The 21408-nt window shown below is 52.8% G+C and overlaps 1 protein-coding gene across 2 annotated transcripts; it reads right to left on the bottom strand.

The window, feature by feature from the left end:
- Window positions 1–1575: 1575 nt before the first annotated feature.
- Window positions 1576–21165, bottom strand: Ttll12 (tubulin tyrosine ligase like 12). Of its 2 annotated transcripts, none has more exons than XM_057792758.1 (14): window positions 20968–21165; window positions 16766–16935; window positions 14216–14414; window positions 13336–13495; window positions 13114–13247; window positions 10657–10733; window positions 7601–7717; window positions 7276–7470; window positions 6847–6958; window positions 5632–5783; window positions 5196–5277; window positions 4460–4528; window positions 3790–3928; window positions 1576–3014 (listed from the first exon to the last, which is right to left on the bottom strand). In XM_057792758.1, the coding sequence occupies exons 1-14, from the start codon at window positions 21121–21123 to the stop codon at window positions 2863–2865; spliced, it is 1914 nt and encodes a 637-aa protein (XP_057648741.1). In that variant the 5' UTR covers window positions 21124–21165; the 3' UTR covers window positions 1576–2862. The 2 variants fall into 2 exon arrangements, with proteins under 2 accessions (XP_057648741.1, XP_057648742.1); XM_057792759.1 differs by lacking the exon at window positions 20968–21165 and adding an exon at window positions 20613–20718.
- Between the last annotated feature and the right edge of the window lie 243 nt (window positions 21166–21408).

Consider the following 21408-nt stretch of genomic DNA (forward strand, 5'->3'; position numbering starts at 1 on the left):
GCCTTGCTGGCCCAGACCCGCTAAGACCAGGAGCTGTCACCTACCCCTACCCAGGGCTCCATCTGGATGACCTATAGCCTCTTTAGGGAGCAGCTGGCAGACAGGACGAGGTGCCTTTCACATAAGCATTGCCTCAGCCCCCCCCCCCTTTCATATGCCTCGTGGTATATATGGTCCCCATGGGACACCCGTGTCGGAGACTTTTGGAGACAGCGGACCTGAGACATGGAGGGGCTTCTTGGCGGTGCTCTTGTCACATGCAGGTCACAGGTCACACAGCCCCAGGAGTGCTCCACAGCATGCTACCTGCTGGCCACAAAGCAATTCTGCTCAAGTGAGTCATTTGTCACCTACATATGTGCTTTCCCGTCCACCACTGGAGGCACCCTCTCCTCTTCCTGCAGCCTTTGGTGAGAAGGGCACACTGCCTCTGCTGGCTTAAGTCACTCTGGTTTGTGTTCCTTCCTGCAGCACAGGCCTCAAACCTTCCCATTTATGTCCCCAGCCATCTGACTGACTAAAGAGGAGCTGGGTGGCCACCTGTCAGCAGGGAAGCCATGTTGACTCTGGGTAAGAGGGTTGCCCAACTTCGGTTTCTGGTCAGCAACTGGCATCTCCCCGCAGCCTGCCTGCACAAGGACCTCCAGAGTTCTGCCTCTTCTTTTCTTAGCAGCGTTGCTGTGGCTGCCTGGGCTCTCCAGCCAACTCCACATGCCCAAGGTGGGCGTGTGCTGATCTCTAATGATCCGTAGACAAAGTGTTCAGGGTGTGGATGATTCTGATAGCCAAGCCTGAGGGCTGCGGTTCCAACAGGAGCCTGTGGGGAAGAGAACCTGATCGCTTCAAAAAAATTTTACTTTTGTGTGTACACGCATGTACCACTCACATTTCCCATGGTGTACACACGGGGGCCAGAAGATAACCTGTGGGAGTTGCTTCTCTTTACCATGTAGGTCCTAGGGAGGTCTTCAGGCTGGGTAGCGGGTGCTTTTTCCTGAGGAGCCACCTTGCTGGACCGCTATTCAACACCATCCCTGTAGGGCTGCTGAACAAGTGTCCTGGCACCTCGGGTTCCTGTAGGGCACAGGTGACCCCTTGTTGGGTAGCTGCACAGAAGCAGGGTGGCTCAGTCTTGCTCCTGGGACAGCTGTGCTTTGTTTTAACGTGGTGTCACATAAGGGCCTGTGTCCTTCATGAAGTCCCCATACCCTCTTGGCCACTCCATGAGTTGGGGCCTCTCATTCCCACCTCCTAACAAGTAGACTACACAGAGAAAACGTCATTTCCCAAGACCACCAGGTAGGCCACGCCTCAGGCCTTATGATCCCCAAAGCCCCTGGGCTGGATATGGAGACACCACAGGTTACAGCTCTTCTCTGGCTTGCTGGGGCTATCACTAGGAAAAACCGGGTTAGGGAGCTCAGAGGTCTACTGGCTTTTTCTTCTCTCATTTCTCAGAAGCACACATGGTGACGTGCTGGGCTGTGCCCACACCGTGAGGGAACACAGCTGTCATGTTAGCCCAGGCCTATGCCTCCAGGGCCCCAAAAAGAAAAGACCAGGTGAAAAGGAGACATTTTATTGCAGTATAAAAAGGCAGGGAGGCCAGCAACTCTCCAGAGACAAAACCACCAGTATCTGTCCTGCCTCTAGCAGTGGCTGAACCCAACATGGACGGTCGGGCTTGCTAGCTTGTGGTCCGCATGCCCAGAGATGGGCAGGATGAACCATGTCCAGTTATGCTCAGGTCACATTTACCTTCAAAAGTACAATAGCCACCACAGTGCTCCACCCTCCTGAGCCGCAGAGCACCCTGGAAATGTGCTCTAACTGGACCCACTTACTAGTGGGCTGGACCCAGGCACCTGGCAGTCACAGAAACAATGGCAGCTGACTTCCAATTCCAGCAACAAAATAAAGAACTAGATTTTACATTTTCTTTCCGTAGGTTAAGAGAAACACACACATACATACACACATATACAAAAACCTCAACATTTCGACTCTAGGCTTTGGCAAGAGGCAGCCTGACTTCCATGTGAAGTTCTCCCCAGAGCCATCTCAGCAGCCTTGTTGCCTCCCTGCCTGCACTCTGCCATGGAGCCTCACCTCAGAGGACAGTGGAACTCCCAGCATGGGACTTTTTTTATTTTTATTTTTGGTTTTTTTCAGACAGGGTTTCTCTGTAGCTGTCCTGGAACTCACTCTATAGATTAGACTGGCCTCGAACTCACAGAGCTCCACCTGCCTCTCCCTCCGGAGTGCTGGGATTAAAGACGTGGGCTACCAATGCCTGATAGCATGGAACTCTTTAACAGTCCAGCTTCCCAGGAAGGGAAACACCAAGGGCAGGCATGGCGGGAAGTCTGCTGGTGAAGGCTCTGCTGGAGGAGGCCTAGGCCTAAGGCTGGGTTGGCAAATGTTTTCCCCTGGCTGTTCTGGGGCCTGTGGGTACAACACAGGGTGCTGACACCCTAAAAAGGAGGGCAGAGAACTCCCTGGCCCTGATGGATACAAGGTTCCCAAACACTTCTCTGCGGAAACCTGGGAACCCTGTTTCTGTGAACACCCCTCCCTCTGTATGAAAACTCTGGATGCTAAGTGTAAAGTCCTTGGCTGAGCAGGAGCCTCACCAGAGGACAGAGGGTGTCAGGGGGTGTGGAGAGTGCCAGGGGCAGCATCCAGCCCTGGGGACACCACTTCCTGTCCAGCTCTGCCACATGGTCCCACATATGAAGCAGGAACACGGCTCTGACTGGGGAGTAGGGGAGGGAGGAAGAGGAGAAGGCTAGAACCGCAGAAGCAGCTCCATGAACCGGGGCTGGAACCGGCTGTGAACACAGGCAGGAGGGCTCTGGGCACCTAGATGATGCGGGTGACGGGACAGTTGTCAGTCTCATCCAGAAAGAGGGTGCTGAAGACATCGTTGAAGAATGTGGGGTGGTATCTGCAGGCTCGCTCGCAGTCGGGGTTGAAGTTCACCTCCAGGATCTGGGGCTGCATCACCCGCTTTCCTGGTGGCAAAACTAAGAGGTAGGAAGACTGCGACGGCAACAAGGTCAGGGTACACATCTGTCTCGGAAGAACTGGGGGATGGGGACTGTGATGCGGGGCACAGACTTAGGCCCCGATTCCCAGTGTAGGGGGTACAGGGTGTGACTTAGAACACGGATTCCCTGACTTAATACCTGTTCCCCAAATAAAGACTGAAGTTACCCCTAACCTCATTTCCCTTAGGGCAATGAGGGCACATCGCTTTACGCTTCGATGACCAGCGTGGTCAGAGGAGTAGCACACATCCTGTTCTATGAGCTCTCGTGGCACCCAGTCTGTCACCTTCCCCCTGCACTCTGAAGCAAATGTGACTCTTTCTCAGTGGAACAAAAGCCGTGGGACTGGAGAAATGGCTTAGCAGTTAAGAGCATTTGATGTTTTTGCAGAAGACCTGGATTCAGTTTCTAGAATTCACATGGTGGCTTACATACATTCTTAATTCCTGTTCTAGGGGTCCTGTGTCCTCTGACCCCTAGGGACACCAGGCATGCACACAGTATATACAGTACACAAAGACCCACACACACTCCAGGGGTCCTGTGTCCTGACCCCTGGAGATATCAATCATATGCACAGTGCACACACACAAACACACACACGCACCTGTAGGGTCGTCCGTGCAGAACTTTCAAACACATAAAACCAAAAGATAGCCAAGGGCTGTCCTGGGCGCTGCCAGTAGGGCTGGGCATAGGGGTACTGGGTGGAAGGCTTTGGCGTGGAAAGGCCCCTTACCATCTGGATGGCTATCCCACTTGAGCATGAGGTCAACCGCATACACAGCCCGAGATGAGGGGTAGTCGCAGAGGCCCATGGGCGGTGGCTTGGCACATGCCACTTGGAACAGCTCTGTGAAGGCCTTGAAGATCTCAGCCTGGAGACAAGGAATGCTCCATCACAGGGTGGTCTCAACCCTGACTCTGGACTAACAAGACCACCTTTGCCTGAGCCCTGTCATCCAGGTTACCCCATCTACATTCCTAGCTTGGTAAGATGGCCATGTCTGCCTGTCCCCACACTCCGGGAGTCCATTTCTGTTTTGCAGTAAAGAAGGAGTCCAGAGCTTCATGCATTTTAGGCAAGAACTCACCACCAAGCCATGCCCTAGTGCAGGAATCTACCTCCAGTACACTGTTGGTTTCCTGTCATATGACTAGCTCCCCCCACCCCCCACTCCCTGTGGCCCCCAAGGGCATGGATTTCTGGGGCTGATGGAGACTATTGCTCCCGGGCTACCTCAGGATGCTCCAAATTCCCTCCCTCCTCATGAGGGACATCCGAAGAGCCTCCAGAAGCACTACACACAGAGTATAGTGGGGGTGTGGTGGGTGGGTGGGGTGGTCTTAGCTCAGCCAGGGAAGAGAGTGATTTCCATATCCCCAGCTTGGTGGAGCCCAAGACTCACCTGAACACCACTCCAGGGAAACTCTGGGTACTGCTTTTCGAACTGGGGGATGAACTCATCATAGTGCACCTGAAACAGATGAGAAACAATTACGGTGGCGGCAACTGTCTCTAGACTGAAGCAGGACATCAGGAGGCCAAGGTTAGACTCCAGGCAGGCAGAAGATCCACTCTGAGCCTCCGCTTCCCCTTTCATGAAAAGGAAGGAAGGCTAGGACTTCCTGCTCAGCTCACTGACTTTGCAGGCAGCAGCCTTGATGGTCCTGGCTTTCAACTCAATCAAGGTAAGAGGGACAAGAAGCAACAGGGCCACTTAGGGTCTGAGTCAGCACAGCCACTCTGCTGGGGCAGGCAGAGAGGCACCTCTGAGAGCTGTTTGCTGTGGGAACCAGGTTACTATGAAGTCCACCAGCCTCTGCACCCAGGATTCACATGCAAAGTTGAGGCACAGGAACTGAGAGTTCCAAGGCTAGCCTGGGTTACATGAGACGCCCCCCCTCCCAAAAAAGCCAAAAAATAAATAACTGGCCTGCTGTCTGCCCCAATGCCTTTAGCCCTGGCATGTAGATGGCATTGTGACCCCATTGTGCCCACTGTGTGGTAGTGAGCCCTATGGAGACCTCAACCCTGCTCCTACATTGGGTACTCTTTAGCACCAGGAAAAGACTTCCTGAAAGGACACGGGACCTGACTGTGACAGGAGAACCTACTTGCCCTTGGACCCCACCAGACCCTACCTGTTTCAGCACCACATCCGGGTCATAGTTCATGACGGTGAAATGCTTCTCATAGTCATCTAGGTCATTGAGTGCGAAGGGCCTGAAACAAGCGGACAGGTAAGGATGGGCTTCCAAGCTCCATGGGGAGCAGCCACACACTGCTGGCTGGGGCACAATGCTCCCCTTGTCTACAGGTTGGGACAGTCACTCAGTCCACGTTGGAGTCAGGACCAGTAATATGCTGAAGATTCTCTAAGCCTCAGTTCATCGTCATGATCCTGTGTTAATGTCCAGCTCACGGGAGTGTCATATTCATTACAGTAATGATGTCACTAAACTCTTGGAAGCTGTGGGCGGCATGCTGGGGTGGATGGAGTCTAGGGTGAGCTTTCATGCGCCACAGTGAAGGGGTTTCTTTGTCAGCCCCTTCCCCACCCTGCCCTGTCCCATTTACCTATTGGAGAAACGTAGCCAGAACACATCATACACGAACAAGCTCAGCGGCTTCACGGAGCGCAGCAGCACAACGTAGCGAATGTCAAACTTGACATTCCCCACATCTTCTCGAAGGAACAAGACGGGGCTTTCAATGTACTTGGACACAACCTGGGGATAGATGTGGACTTGCTCACCAGTAGCTCACCTCACCTGGGCAGGACAGAGAACCTCCACCCTGCGCCCCAAGATGGGGGAGTCTCCTTCACCTGTGTCCATGGGACTGCACACAAGGTCATCACAGCCATCTACAGCTGCCCCCTATTCCTGCATTTTCACGCTCTAGCTAAGGCACAGCAAATTCTTTATGTTCATTGCTATTTTTTATGTGTTAAGTGTTTGTCTGCACGTATGTTATGTGTACCACATGTATGCAGCACCCAGAGGCCAGAAGAGAGTGTTAGACGACCTGAATTGGTGTTGCAGACCGCTGTGAGCCACTATGTAGGTCTGGGAACAGAACCTGGGTCTTCCGCAAGAGTAGCAGGTGTTCTTAACCACTGATCCATCTAAATCCTGCCTTTCTATTTAAAAAGTTCCATCAAGTTTCAGCCTATGTGTGCTGAGAGCCCAACCTTGGCCACCTCTCCCTGGATGTTATCTATGTTGATTTTTTTTTCTTTTTAAAGACGGGGTCTCTTACTGGTCTGGAGTGTAACAAGCAGGCTAGACTGACCATATGCCTGGCTTTTTGACACCCGCCCCTCATGAATTCTAGGGACTGAACTCTGGTTCTCATGCTTGCAAAGCAAGCACTTCCTTTACCCACTGAGCCATCTCCTAGCCCTAGTTTCCCGGTTTTAAATGGAGGAATTCTCACCAACAATCCCATCCACTCCCACTTGCTGTCTCAAGTCGCTACAATGACTCACCGTCCTCAAAGCCCACTTTCTCCCAGCCTGTCCCATGGGAACCTTGTGTCTGAGGCAGCTCCTGCACACAGCCACTGCATGGCCCACCCTACAGGAGCACTACCATAGACCCGGGGGCTCCATCAGTGATCAGCTCCTGTGCTCATGTACTGCCGTGGTGTGCTCCAGTCCCCACAGGCCGAGTGGCCCTGAGTCACAGTCGACTCTCCCAATCTCAGACCTAGCCGGAGGTCCCCACACCTGCTCTCTTTGGTGTCTCTGCCTATGCCTGGAGCAGCCGGGTGGGGGAGCTGTAAGCCCACCTTGGGGGTGCTCTCTCGGTGCCGGATGATGCTGTGGAGGTTGTTGGTGATGTGAGTGTCCAGGCTGCGGGCCAGGTTCCAGGGCTTGCAGATCCAGTGGTTGTCTTCACCCCTGAGGGAAGGCATTAGCCGAGTTACACCCACCTTTCAGACAGTGTGTCTCATGGACCTAGAGGCTGACTGGCGAGTTAATGTCTTTTAGGAAACTCTGTCACAGAGCACTGGGGTAACCAGGAGTTTGCTGGAAGCTGAGGAATAATACAGTATGGAACCTGCACTCCCCAACCCCACCCACACAGAAGCAACGAGAGTGCTGGTAGGTGCCTAGCTAAGCAGCAGGCTGGGTGCGGGGTAAGGACGGGCAGAGCTGCAGCATCATAACAGAAGTGCCCAGGAGTGTCCGCCCTGCCTTGAGTCTAGGGGACTTACCGCCTCTCCCGGTGCTGAAAATAGCTGACAAACTGGGGCAGCTCAGTGCGCAGGTTGAAGGTTCGGGGCAGCCAGGGGGGACCCTCAGGACCCCCGGCCCGGCGAGCGATGGAGGCCAGGCAGTCCTTTACGGTCAGCAGGTTCTCGCAGGGGAACTGGTTGAGTAGCACCTGTGGCCTCTCCTGGCTGAACGTCCTGTGGGTGGAGGTGGGTATGGCCAACGTAGAGGTCAGCTTAGCGTCCCAGAGAGGGGTGTGGGGAGTACAGAGGAAGGTTTGAGGTCCTGGCACTGGGTACGAGGCCCTGTGGGCTGCCAGGTACCCACCTGTAGTCCTTGAAGTGCGAGAAGTGGTAGAGGATATCGGCGTCAGCCTCGCTTTCAGTAAAAGTGAAACGTGGGTGCGTGAGGTGGCAGAGCACCTGCTGCACGTCCGAGTGGACCCTGCGGAGAGACTCGAGTGAGCAGAGGCCCGACGGCAGGCAGGAGCTCCTGCTCACCCTGACTGTCCCTGGGAACAGAGGATGAGAGCACAGAGCTTGCCTCCCATCTGCCCTCAAGACAACGGGATGGTTTAGGTGTTCTGTAGATGCTGGGTTCTTAGGAAAGCAGGATGGACATGAGGCAGGCCAGCAGAGATAGAACTTATCATCCTGGAACTCTGATTTGGGCTATACTCTCCCACTCTGGACAGCAGACAATGGAGCACATTTCTCCTCCCTGTTATGTCACCAAACTAGAACAGTTTCTACTCAGAAATACATCCTGGCAGGAGGGTCAATCTGGCCTGCAAGGGCTTAGGGAGCATGACCAGTAAGTCGGAACTATCCTCAACTTTTAGGGAGACTCTTTTTATTTACCACTGATTGCCCACGCATAATTGGCAACATGTAAATCAAGGTTGGATGCATTACGGGAAAGGCCGTGCACAGTGAATAAAGAGTAATCTAAGCCTCTTAGTTAAAACGGAGAAGCTGGGTGGTGGTAGCACGTGCCATTAATCACAGCACACAGAGGCAGAGACAGGAGGATCTCGAAGTTCAAGGCCAGTCTGGTTTATAAATCGAGTTCCAGGACAGCCAGGGCTACACAGAGAAAACAACAAACAAAACAAAACAACACCAGAAAAACAAACAAAACAGAAAAAAGGTAGAACCACCCAAGTTATACCCATAGAAACTAACTTTCTCTTGAACCCTATACAAGGAAACCCCAAACAATAACTGGGACCTTGGGTACCCTCAGTCTGTGGCCCACTCCATCAGTCTTGACAGTGGGTTCCTTTCTAATCTCCACTTACCACTTTGTTTTGAACAAACTTCCTTGCTACTCTATAATCTGTGTATTGTTTGTGTATGTTTGTGTGTGTGCGGAAGCCAGAAGATAACCTGTGGTAGGGAGTTGGTTCTCTCCCTCCACCATGTGGGTCCCAGGAACTGAACTTAGGTTGTCAGGCATGGTGGCAGGTTCCTTTACTGGCCAAGCCATCTTGCTGGCTCTTTTATTTCATTCTTAAATAAGACTAAAAGCCGGGCTGGATGTTTTTCCAGAGGTTCTGAGTTATCACATGGTGGCTCACAACCATCTGTAATGGGACCTAATGCCCTCTTCTGGCCACATGCAGACAGAACACTGTATACATAATAAATAAATCTTATTTTTTTTTTCTTTTTTAAAAAGAAGACTAAAAGCCTGAAAACACCCCAGTCACTGCCATTAGATAGACACCGGCAACCTCCCAGTCCCCCTTGAATCTGTGAGAGTGTTGGTGTCCCCAGAGGGCGCTCCTGAATCTGCAGGCCTCCTGTGGGTGTGCTGTCAAGACAAGCATCCTGGGACAGGTCTTTTTTTTCTTTTAAAATATTTATTTATTGGGGGGCTGGAGAGATGGCTCAGCGGTTAAGAGCAGTGACTGTTCTTCCGGAGGACCTGAGTTCAATTCCCAGCAACCACATGGTGGCTCACAACCATCTGTAATGAGATCTGGAGTCCTCTGGCCTGCAGGCATCCATGGAGGCAGAATGTTGTATACATAATAAATAAATAAAATCTTTAAAAAAAAAAATATTTATTTATTTATTATGTATACAACGTTCTGTCTGTGTGTATGCCTGCAGGCCAGAAGAGGGCACCAGACCTCATTACAGATGGTTGTAAGCCACCATGTGGTTGCTGGGAATTGAACTCAGGACCTTTGGAAGAGCAGGCAATGCTTTTAACCTCTGAGCCATCTCTCCAGCCTATGGGACAGGTCTTATGTCACACTTCAAACCCAGGACAGAAGTGAAGACAGGGCCTGGAGGTGACTGTATTTCCAGAGCGTGAAGGCAAAGGGGACACAGGGCGTAAGGGTGAGGTAAGTGGCAGCTCGGGGAGGATGCTGCAGTGGGAGGACTCACAGTGAGGCACTGGCCTGCTGGAATGGCTGGTACCAGGCAGGTAACCGGCCTGAGTCAGGAGAGTGAGAGTGAAACACGGCCGCAAGCAAGACTCTGCCTGGGTCCCCATCTAGCCCATTCCAGAGGGTTCACAGCCAGATCTGTGTCTCAGGACACTCCCTTACTCCCTTACCCCCTTACCAAAGGCTAGGGCTCTCTCTGGCTTCAGGCAAGAGCAGGAGGACCCAGCAGAGAGAGGCCATCCCTAAAACCAGACAGAATGGTGTACTCAGCTCTATTCTAGATGAACCAAATTTCAGCAGCCATGGATCTAGCACCTGGGGGCTGCAGAGAGGGCTCCTAGGAAGGCAGAGGCCCTGCTCAGCACTAGTGGGTGTGGCTCTGTACCTAGGCCCTGTAGCGTGAAGTACAGCTGTCTTTTCCCTGCCACTGCCTGTACCCTCAACTCCTTGGACAGGATCTCCTAAAGTACAGGTGCTCTCCCCCACTTTTTTTTTAACTTTTGAGACAGGGTTTCTCCATGTATCCCTAGCTGTCCTGAAACTTGCTCTGTAGATCAGGTTGACCTCCAACTTAAGAGATCTGTCTGCCTCTGCCTCCCGAGTGCTGGGATTAAAGGTGTGTGCCACCACTGTCTGGCAACCTTTATCGTTTTTCGAGACAGGGTTTTACTCTGTAGCCCAGGATAGCCAAGAACTTGTGGTAATCCTCCTGCCTTCACCTCTCATGTTGAGATTATAGGAATGTGCCACTGTGTTTGGCTTTCCCTCATTTCCCAGGGTAAGTCCAACAGCTGCTTCCTCCAGGCAACCCCGCCCACCCTCTACTTTCCTCAGTGGTTCTAAGAACTCCATGACTGGCACTATTGCCAACATGCCTGGATTCCAAGGCCTGCCTGGGCTACTGACTTGTTCTGGAACCCGGGAATGTCAATGACTGAAGGTAAGTCTCAGTGAGAACAGAGAATGAGGGCTATGTATGTACCTGAAGACATGGCCCTGCGGACGTGTCACTGGGCTAATGGCAAGTGGCAGTTTCTCCTTGTTTTCCTCCAAGACGGCCTAGGATCAGAGGCAGAAACAGACCTCAATGAAGACAGCAAATGACCACAGGCTTTCCTAACATGTCAGGCCACACCCTTCACATCCGTAACTCTCTCAGTGGCAGCCCAGGGCTACCTGACACGAGGCTCTACACTCAGGCCTCCCAGGTACCCGGGAGTCCAGGATAGGCAAAGAACACACACATTGTTCTCATTCTCCATGCTGCCGTGTTCCAGACTCAGATGGTAAGAGGTGCCAAACCTGTATAGGGAGGGGCCGTTCAGTCTGAGAGGAGGCCTGAGGGCTGTTCCTGGACCAGGGTGGCTAACAGTTTAAAACAGGTCCACTGACTGTGACACTCCCTTGTAAAGCAGAGCCCACTCTGTCCCGGGACTCAAGGAGCTACTTGCGAGGGGCAGCAGGGACGAAGGGACAGTACTGCTCTTGAGCCCAGAACACAGGCCCCTCAACTCCCTCCTTCTTGCTCCTGGATCACTCCCTTGAAGACAAGCTAGCTGCCATGCTTCCAGGACACTGAGAAGCCCATGCAGAGGCACCTATGTGGAGAGACTGATGCCTGGGACAGCCAGCTTGACTCACCAAGTCTGACTGCCACATACTAACGTCTCAGCTCCAGGAAGGCTCAGACTCTTCAGCTTTGGGGACACAGTCTGTATGCCCAGGAAACCCTGAACCAAAGCACTTGTTGAACACTGTCTCTAGTTCTTGCCCCCCAGAAACTGTGGGAGGCAGTAAATATCTGTTGTCCTAAGCTGTTGAGTCATTTGTTACCAACACAGGTCACCTCAGGGTGAGACCGCAGCCTGAACCCATGGTCCTATGCAAACAAGGTTTCAGGTGAGCAGTGTTTGGCCTCCTGTCCTCTTTTCCTGCCTGCAGCAGCTTTCCAAGGAAAGTGCCAATTCTTCACCGTTTACTGAGACACCGCCACTGAGGAGGCTGAGAGCCCAACTCTGAAACCCCAGCATGCGGTACGGCACCTCCTGCTCTGTCTTGCTGGGTTCAGCAAGGTGTCACCAGACCATGACTGCGATCTGCCCCCGCCAATCAGCAACTCGCAGAGCTTCCATTACAAACCCGAGTTAATGTCCACAATCTCCCGAGACTCAGTGGTATCAGATTTCTGCATGCCAGAGTAGACTCAAATACAATAGGGCAAGGTTCCTTGACTTTGGACTCCTAACTCTCCCCCACCCCAGCATGTTTACCATCAACAGAATCGTGAACACTAGGCACAGCTCCTGTGCGTAAAGATCTGAGGCAAGGGAAGAGTTTCAGTCCCACCCCCATTTAAGATTTTTTATATTATTTTATATGTACTGGGTATTTACTAGTGCGTGCATTTGTGCATCATATGTGTGCAGTGTCCATAGAGGTCAGAGAAGGGTGCTGGGTTCCATTGAACCTGAAACTGCCTGACCTGGGCACTGGGAATGGAACACAGGTTCTCCGCTATTTCTCCGGTTGCTAGGGGCTGTGTTCCTGATTCGTATTGTGCCTCTGCACGGACTCATCACAGACAGGCACCACTTCTTCTTTTTTTTTTTTTTGGAGACAGGGTTTCTTTGTTCTAGCTGTCCTGAAACTAGCTCTGTAGACTAGGCTGGCCTCGAACTCACAGACATCTGCCTGGCTCTGCCTCCTGAGTGCTGGGATTGAAGGCGTGCACCACCAGTGCTCGGCAGCCAGGCATTTCTGAGTGAACCCACAGGGTCCTAACTTACAGGTTGCTCAGGACTCCTTGAGGGCCTGCTGTGTTGTGAAATGTACTCCAGTGCAGTCAGCCCTCTGAACCTTTGGGCCCCCTGACTTCAGATTCAGCTAACAGTAGGTCAGAAGTGTTTTCTGGGGGGAAAAGTCCTCTGTAGAGAATGTGTGCAAACATCTGTGTGTCGTCATTCCCAAACCACACGACTGTCCACAGAGCACTGTTACTGTTCCGAGAATTACAAACAATCCAGAGAAGGACAGACACTGGGGGCAGCGCTGGCAGTTCTACGTAGCAAACCTGAGCACCCACTGACTTTAGCATCTGTGTGGTTCCGCAACCCATCCCCATGGACATCAAGGAACTGCTGGTATCATTCTGTACCCTGTGAAGGAGCATCATGAGAAGAGGAGGGACAGAGTAGCATGTACAGCCAGGTCTAGCTGCATAGGCCACCCCATCCCAAACCCAGGCTACCCGGGATCGAGATCAGAACAGATGACAAACTGCGTGGCTTAGGCAGCTGGAGTGCATCAAGATCCTTATCTCTCAGGTGCTCCCCGAATGATTCCCTCATCCCACAGTCGCTGGTCTGGAGCCTGGAATCCAGCCGACATTAACATTTGGTGAATGTATAGCGAACATTCCAGAAACCACCAAACACTACACCTGATAGTACTCGGCGGGAGGCTCAGGCGTAGAGGAGCTGAGGTCCAACATGTCGGCAGGGGCCCAGGGCAGCAGCATGCATTTCCGGATCAGAGGGTCTGCCTCTCCGTAGGCAAAGTCCCGGGTCACCTCCTCTGCGCCAAGACACGCATGCCCATCAGTGGGGGTGGCAGGAGGCTCGCCCAAGGCCCATCCTCTGGGGTACGAGGGCACCTGACTTACCGCCCGTGTCTAGGTCCCTGAGGGGCCACAGCAGTGTGTAGGCCACCTGCTGGGGCATGTAGAAAAAGGGAGCGGTGGCAAAGCTCGGCACATCTGCGTGCTGGATCCTGGAGCCAAACTCATCCATGATGTACCACACCGGGACTTTTTCTTCAGCTGTCTGTGGGCAGAATGCAACAATCCTCGGCCACACGTCCACCCACCTGCACACCCAACATCAACTACTCTTCCCCTCTGCCTACTTTGGAGCCTGAAAGCTCCCCCAATCCCACTGACTGACCCAGGCCTGTGGAAACAAGGCACTAGGCCCAGTAATGGCAGGGATGAGTGCCATATACTATGCTGGGTAGGTGTGGCTCAAGGAGCTGGACCATAAGAAACAAGCATGACTTTCCCCAAGCTGAGAGCCAGGAGGATGAGCCTGCAAGGGTGGCAGGGAGGCGGATGAAGGCCTGCAGGTGTGTCAAGGGGTTTTGCTCTCCTATCAAGGGTGGTGAGAACCACAGAGGGCAACATTTTGGAAGGAGCAGCTGAGTCACCAGAACTCAATTTTAGAGGTCTGAGGGAGGGAGGGAGGCCTGTGTCCCTTAAGTGCAAAGGCAGAATAGGTACCTTGGTTCCCAGCCTCAGTTGGTCCCAGGTACCAAGATAAGGTCTTCTATGTAGCTCTGGCTGGCCTATAATTAGCTACACCAGGCTGGCCTTGAACTCAAAGAGATCCACTTACCTCTTCCACATACTGGGAGTAAAGGGGTGTACCCCATGCCTGGCTGTAACCTGACTGTTTGACTTTGCTTTATTATTGGTAACATACATCTGGTAAAGGTACAGGGACCAAATAGAGTTTCTACCAGGCCTGGGAGAAAGGGAGATGACTCACCCCATGGGCCAGCTGATAGGTCTGGTTGAACTTCCACATCTCCTCCAGCACCAGGGCCACAACTTCTGGGCTGGGCACCTCACCATGGAACTCAATGCCCATCAGGTTAGCCATGCGGTGCAAGAGTCCAGGTATCTGCTGCAGCTGTTTCCGCGCATGCTCCACACGGCACGTCCAGGCGTGGTCGATGAGGAAGATGCTGCAGGTACAAGGCACACACGAACCCCTAAATCAGTGGTTCTCAAGCTTCCTAATGCTATAGTGTGGTGACCCCCAACTAAAGTTATTTTCACTGCTACTTCATAACTGTAATTTTGCTACTGTTAAGAATCGTAAAGTAAATTTCTGTGTTTTCCAGTGGTCTTAGGTGATCCCTATGAAAGGGCTGCTTGACCCTCAGGTTGAGAACCACTGTACTAGGCAGTCAGGGCAGAAAGTAGATAAAATAACATCCAAACTCTGGTACCCAGCCCTCCTGAGACTTGCTTTCCACGGCACCTCAGTTATGGTGCCCTGGCCCAATGCCACCATTCTGCCACCCACTCAGTGTGGTTCTGAGAAGAGAAGTAAAGGAGGACAGTGGGAGGTCCCTGTTTCCAACCCCAACTGAATGTGAGTTTCACATGAAACAAATGTGGTCACGCTCACTGCAGCCACTTGGGTAAACGTCAGAGCCAGGCTGCAAGCACAGGGCAAAGGCTCATGCTGCCACCCCGCTCGCTGCAGATCTAGCAGCGACAGGCGTTCAACACAAGCAAAGGCTCTACCCACTGGGAGTGGCAGCCGGCAGGTGACAAAGCTGCATGCATATGTGTGTACCCCAGGACCTAATGGTACCAAGAACTTCACATGGGAGAGGCCAAGCCTGTCTTTCTTTTTCTTTTAAAGACAGGGTTTCTCTGTGTAGTCCTGGTCATCCAGAAACTCACTCTGTAGACCAGGCTGGCCTCAATCTCACGGAAATCTGCCTGCCTCTGCCTCCCAAGTTCTGGGATTAAAGGCATGCACCGCCACCACCTGACCAGGCCTGTCTTTCTAATCCTGGCTCCAGCAAGCTTTTTGCTGGATTAGGGGACTCCACATATACAGGTGCCCAATGAACAAGGCAGCCAGCCCCTCCCTGACCCCCTCTCCCTGAGCACACAGCCCCTACAAAACAAAAGGAACAGTAATATTCTAGGTGATGTTTGAGACCAAGTTCAGGAATCTATCAGTCTGCTGTTAGTCCCCTAGTCTGTTTGCATACCCTCAAAGGCTGGTTTATTCCTGCACAATGCAGTGCGTGGTACAGAGCCACACGCTCAGAGGTGTGCATTTGGGAGTGACCACAAAGTGTGACAATAGTCATGGCCAGGTAGGTGTGGGGTACTGAGGACAGAGAAACGGGGCCTGGCAAACGTAATACTCAGAGCAACAACGTTCTTACGAGCAGAGGGGGCTGAAACCTGAAACAGACACCCATGCTTGGTGAAGGCCAGAGCTGTCAACTTGACAGAGTACAGAATCACCCAGGGGATGGGCCTCTGGGTGTGCCTGTGAGAGGCTGTCTTGACTTTGCTAACTGATGTGGGCAGACATGTCTTAACTGTGGGAGGGACCATTTCCTGAGCAGGCCATCCTGGACTTCATGAACTGCAGAAAGGCAGCTGAGCACCAACAATGCATCCAACAATGCATCCGTTGTTCTGTTTCTCCGTTGCAGATATGAGAGACTGTTTCAAGCTCTTGCTAGGGGGCTCCTGCCCCGTGCCCTCCTCCCCCACCCCATGACAGACTGTATCTTACACTGTGAGGCAGAATAAATCCTTTCTCCCTCAGCTGACCTGGTGGGTATAATTTATCACAGCAACAGACAGTTTCCAAATGACTAGTGTATGGGGTTGGCCCTCCCCAGCTACTTCCCAGGGTGCTGAGGTGTGGGCGGCACTGGGCAGAGTGAGGCTTGAGCTTCTGGGGAGTGTTATTCTGCCATCAGTGGAGCGGTCTCTATAGCTCACTTGAGGGCTGGTGAAGGGGAAGACAAAGCTTGGTACAAGACACCAGACGCCAAGGAAACTCAGGTGCCAACGAAACTCAGGAAGTTCCCTCCTCAAGCTTTAGACAAAGCTTCTGGGAGAGGGGCCCATAGGTCTACCCCAGTTCCCTGGAAGATGGGAAGTCCTGATTCTAGATTTGGCCCTGGGCAACACCAGGCTTGGTCTAGTCTTCCTGCTTCCAGGATTGTGTCAGCAGGCTTCAGGGAGATGGGACAAGGGCCCTTAGCAATGCCAGGCGTAGCCGGGTTCATCTTTAACTGACTGGACAACTTCAAGCAAGTCCTTCCCCTGGGCTTGCTTGCTCTCAGCAGAACCAAGAGCGAGAGCACCCTGCAATGAGGTTACAGGGATGTGCTTTCTAGGAGCATCAAGCAGGATTCCTGGCAGACTGTCAACAGCACAGGCGCAGACACTACCCCCAGAGCCAGTGGGAACACCACAGGCCGCTCACCTCACAGGGAAAACGAGTCTGGGTGAAATCTCTCTAAAACCAAGTCCCAGACTTGGGTCCTACCTGTTGGGGTCATCAACCTGGACGCCATTCTCACTTGTCACGATGACCTTGTAGCACAGCTCACTCCCAGGATTGGGCTGCTTCCTCTGAGACTCCCTGGCGGCCTCGTCCTCAGCCTCCTCCACCTCCTCCACTTGCATTATCCCAAACATGTCCCCAGCATCGAAAACCTATGGCCAGAGCACAACGAATCAGGAGTGTGGGCAGGAGACCCCTGACACCCTTACCTCCAAGGAGCAAGTCCTAGTTACCATACAGCCTCTTAGCAACATCTAACAGAACAAGTCCTCCTAGGGATGTCATCAGCACAGCACACTTTAGAAAAGTCACAAAGTATCCATAGCAGAATGTTCTTAGTCTGCACCCCTTGTTTTACAAGGGAAATGAGGCCCCAGTGGCAGAGGGTATGAGATGGGGAATCAGGATGGTGGCTGGCAGGGAGTACCCTGACTTCACTTTCACCAGAACTATTCTGTTACCAGGACAGCTGAGGTAGCCCACAGGCACCTCCCCATACTGGTGCAGCAGGAAGTGTGGCCGGGGGATGCTGGGACAACTCTCAGAGCAGAGGGGGAACGGGAGGATGTGGGGATTGGATCTCCCAAGCCAGGAACAGGTGGGAGTCAAGGACAGCTGGAGAAGCATCAAGCCGGTCTCTTCTCCCACACTCCCTCCCAGTTCCCACCACAAAGGCACCTCAGGTCTGTCATAAGCCAGCAAGGGAGTGAGGGTGGGGACCTTTGGAATCTGAGGCCCACTTGTGAGGTTTGAATCTCGGAGCTTTGCCACATTTTATACATGCGGTCCCATATGGAGGCGCAAAAATGTGAGCCTATATCCACGCTGACCAAAGGTCAGAGAATTGAAACTTATCTCTATTCCTTCAAGGTTACTGTGTTCGTACCTCAAACAAAGGTCCCACCTAGATTTAGGTCAGAGAGTTGTGCTCTCTCAAGGTTACTGTCCAAAGGTGAGGCTAATAGCCAGGCCTTGTATTTCAGGAAGAGGGTAAGTAGATGCGTTTCTGTCTCAAACAAAAGTCTAAGGATCCAACTAAGGTTCCAGTTCCCTTAAGGAGATAACATTAGATTCCACCTGGGGAATGGTGTGCCTACAGAATGGTTTGTTCTAGGATGTGAGCATGACTTCTTTTGTTCTAGCAACAGAATGTTTGACTATGGTAGCTGGGGACCTTCAATTTGTCTGCACATTTCCTTCTATCATGTTAATGCAGATTTTTGTCTTACTCCTACCTTTTGGGGTCGGGGTATTTTAAGCAGTTGGAAATTAAACGTGGGCGATTTCAGTATTCAGTGGAACTCTCTCCCAGTACTATTCTATGTTTTTCTGTCTTAGTATTTTTGTGTTTTCGTATTCTTTATTAATATTTCTAAATCCCAATGCCCATACCCCAGCGAGTGGCATTTGTCAAGGCTGGTCCCCGATAATCCTGGAAAAGTTAGCTCAAACCCTCTGTGACTCGGTTTCCCCATTTGTCTGGCAGGAAGGTCTGGGTTTGTTGGGCAGTAAATTACTAAAACAAGGCAAGACACGGAATGGGGCCTGGGCCGTGGCAAAAACTCTTACAGGCCAGGCCAGCTGCAAGAACCAGATGAAATGGGACACAGTAGGCAAGTCCAACCCTCCAACCTCTACCACTCTGGGGTAGCTACAGCCTTCTCAGGCACAGACATGCTCTGTGAGGCCAGAAACAAGGGGGGCTCTCTGCAGGGACAAGAGGGCTGGACTCTTTTAACTCTTCCAGACCTGGGAAGCTATGGGAGAGAGCCTGTGGGGAAAGATTCACATCTGCAGTTCTAGGGTGTGGAGAGAAGTACCACAGGCTGGGGAGGGAAAGGCATGGGGTGGAGGTGAGGGGAACCACTGGGGAGATGGCTCTTGGGTAATGGTGATTGTGAACAAGCTTGATTGAGTTTGGTCACCGATATCTCAAGGTGGAACCAACTTCTAAAAGTTGTCTTCTGATCCCCAGGTATGTGCGCGCGCATACACACACACACACACACACACACACACACACACACACACACACACACACAAAGTTAATGTACAAAAGTGTGGGGGAGCGGGAGGTTGCCATTCTCCAGAGTGGAGTCTGGCAGGCCAACCAGATCAGGGAAGCTCTAGGTGAAGAACAACGGCAGAGTCTCAACCAAGTCCTCTTTTGATCCCTGAAGCAGCCTTGAGTTGGGGGAGGTTTGCCCTCACTTAAAACTGGGGGGCTGGAACCCATACCTCAGGTATCATAGGTCCTCCAACTCCCTGGCTTTCACCAAACTTTCTTTTTTTTTTTTTTTTTTGGTTTTTTCACCAAACTTTCTAACCTGAAGCCTGGCTTGGCTTTTCCTCTGCTGGGGTGTTGGGAACTGTGGACCCCCTGCCGGGCAGAGTAAACAACTTGTTTTCCCATGCTTGCGGCTGCTCTGAGCAAACATCATGTTTTGCAGCTGCTCTGAGCCCGAGATCCTCAGGAGTTCCTGATGGCAGGGGAGTGGTTTCTGGTGGGCTGAGAGGGTGTGGCCGTTAGTTTAGGAGACTCTATATAATCTGCCCTGGAACACATAAAGGGGGCATTCTTGGTGTTATCCCATTGCCCGACACTGGGGGTATGCAGGAACCAACCCTGCCTTTTAGCTGTGACCCCTAGGGAGGCATCCGAGTGGGAGGGAGGGTGTTTTTAAAAACACCTCCTGTCTTTACTGTGGAACCGATCAAGGTAAGGAACCAGGGCTGAATGCCTGGTGGGGGAGGGTTGCTCTCTGCAGGCAGGCACACAGTCCTGCAGAGCATTCCTTCTGGGTCTGGTGGCAGGTCTCACTGTGGTGACTCAGCTTTGTCTGGAAAGGCTCAGTAGGGCCTGGGACCAAAAAAACAAAACCAAAAACGATGGCTGTCCCTGGCTAGGCCACAGCAGCCTACCTGAGAAGGCACAGGACATATGCTGGAGTTCATTTGTTACCATTCCTCCCCCCTCCCCCCGGGGAGCCAGGTGCTTGTGTTTCTTTATCTCTCCTTTCCAAGTGAGACATGGCTTAGGTGGGGAGTCACCTGTCCAAGTTAGGGTGCCCTTGGAGGCTGGCTGAGTTGGACCCCAGGGCATTCCCGAAACAGTCCTTTCAGGCAGCATCATGGGTAGCCTTTTAACCTCACTAACAGATGGGGGCCCGGGTTCTATCTCAGCAATGGCCTGGGATTAAGGCAAATCTACAGAAAGTGGCCAAACAGGAGGGCCCAACACCTGAGTAGAGGGAACCACCCAGTTATATGAAGTCCACTAACAATGAACCTCAATCTACGACCATGGTAATGCCCGAAAACCACACTGAAAGTGGAAAAAGCATCTAATACCCCGTCAGTGCAGTCGCTTTGCTCAGCTATCTGGGCTGACTGGGAGCTGTAGCCTCAGGACACATTCTATCTCTAGCCCGCTGAACGCTCTGCACCTCCCTTCCCATAGGACTAGGGATAGAGCAACCTCCCATCAAGGCTAGGTAAGCACTCCACACAGTGAGCTGCACCACAGCCCTATGTACAGGCTTTGAGCAGTAACTATCTGGCCCATATATAGCGTGGAACTGGATCAAAGAGGGTGAATCGGCCCCATAGCAAGACTCGGGACTCCTAGTACTTGGCCTCTCCTGATCACCTGCAGCTTTAGTGGGTTACGGGTGGGAGGCGGTGTCCTGAAGTGACACCAAACTCTAGCTTCGGAACAGACCCTCCGCCCAGTCCAGCCTGTTTTCTCAACTCAACGGCCCAGTTTTCAGGCAGCAGAGGCCGTACACCCCTACCTAGCCCAGGTGAAAAGATAGAGCTACTCCCTCACCTTTGAAAGGGAACACTCTTCACCCTCTCTTAGCGTCTTCTCCATCTCGCCGGGCCTCCTTAGTTTACAAAGGGTGTGACCGCCGACTCAAGCCGTGGGAAGCAACTCAATCTATACGCCGCAGCCGAGGTGCTGGGATGCCGAGAGCCAAGTGCATGCCAGTCTGCAGGTCTCAGCTCATCCTTGGCAGGGTCCAGACCCTGCAGGATGGCAGCACAGGTGCAGCTCTCGGCCGGTCGCCCTATGACTCCCAGACACACACCACTCCTGAGCCTGTAAGCCAACCCTTTGGAGCCGCTGGGCTGCGCTCCCCAATCGTCTGCATAACCCGCCCGCAGTCCGCGCTGCCCCGTACCTCGTGCTCCAGCTTGTGCAGGAGGCTGCCCCATAGCCGCTCCGGGACGCCCGAGGCGCGCAGCGCGGGACCGTGCAGCGACACGAACTCGTCCAGCAGCCGCTCATTCAGCCTCTCGGCGCGGCCCGGGCGCCGCTGACCCGGGTAATCCTCCATGGTGCTCGGATGCGCACAGCGCCGCCCACTGCCGGAGTTAAGCGTACGGTGCGCACGCACCGGCCTTCCGGGCTGGGAGATCCCGAGAGTGCGCACGCGCGCTAGGGGCGTGTCTTCCCATTCATCCCGGGACTGCCGCGGAGGGTGCTGGGAGTGGTGCTTAGAGCGCCCCACGTGGTCAGAACAGGAAAAGCTTGTTCTTAAGGGGCAGGTGGGGTTGGGGTCGGGCAGGAGGTCAGACAGCCCTCGCGCTGGTTACGATTTTGTTGTGCTAGAGATTTTTTG

The sequence above is a fragment of the Chionomys nivalis genome, chromosome 17 (assembly GCF_950005125.1).
Source record: "Chionomys nivalis chromosome 17, mChiNiv1.1, whole genome shotgun sequence".
Lineage (NCBI taxonomy): Eukaryota > Metazoa > Chordata > Mammalia > Rodentia > Cricetidae > Chionomys > Chionomys nivalis.

Excerpts from the sequence above, each read along its gene's own strand:
- Ttll12 (XM_057792758.1), bottom strand. The coding sequence starts at position 21,123 with ATGGAGGATTACCCGGGTCAGCGGCGCCCGGGCCGCGCCGAGAGGCTG. Across the intron at positions 6,959-7,275 it reads TTTCAGCACCGGGAGAGGCG|GGGTGAAGACAACCACTGGA; the intron begins GTAAGTCCCCTA and ends GCCTTCCCTCAG. Across the intron at positions 5,278-5,631 it reads TGGCTACGTTTCTCCAATAG|GCCCTTCGCACTCAATGACC; the intron begins GTAAATGGGACA and ends CGCTTGTTTCAG.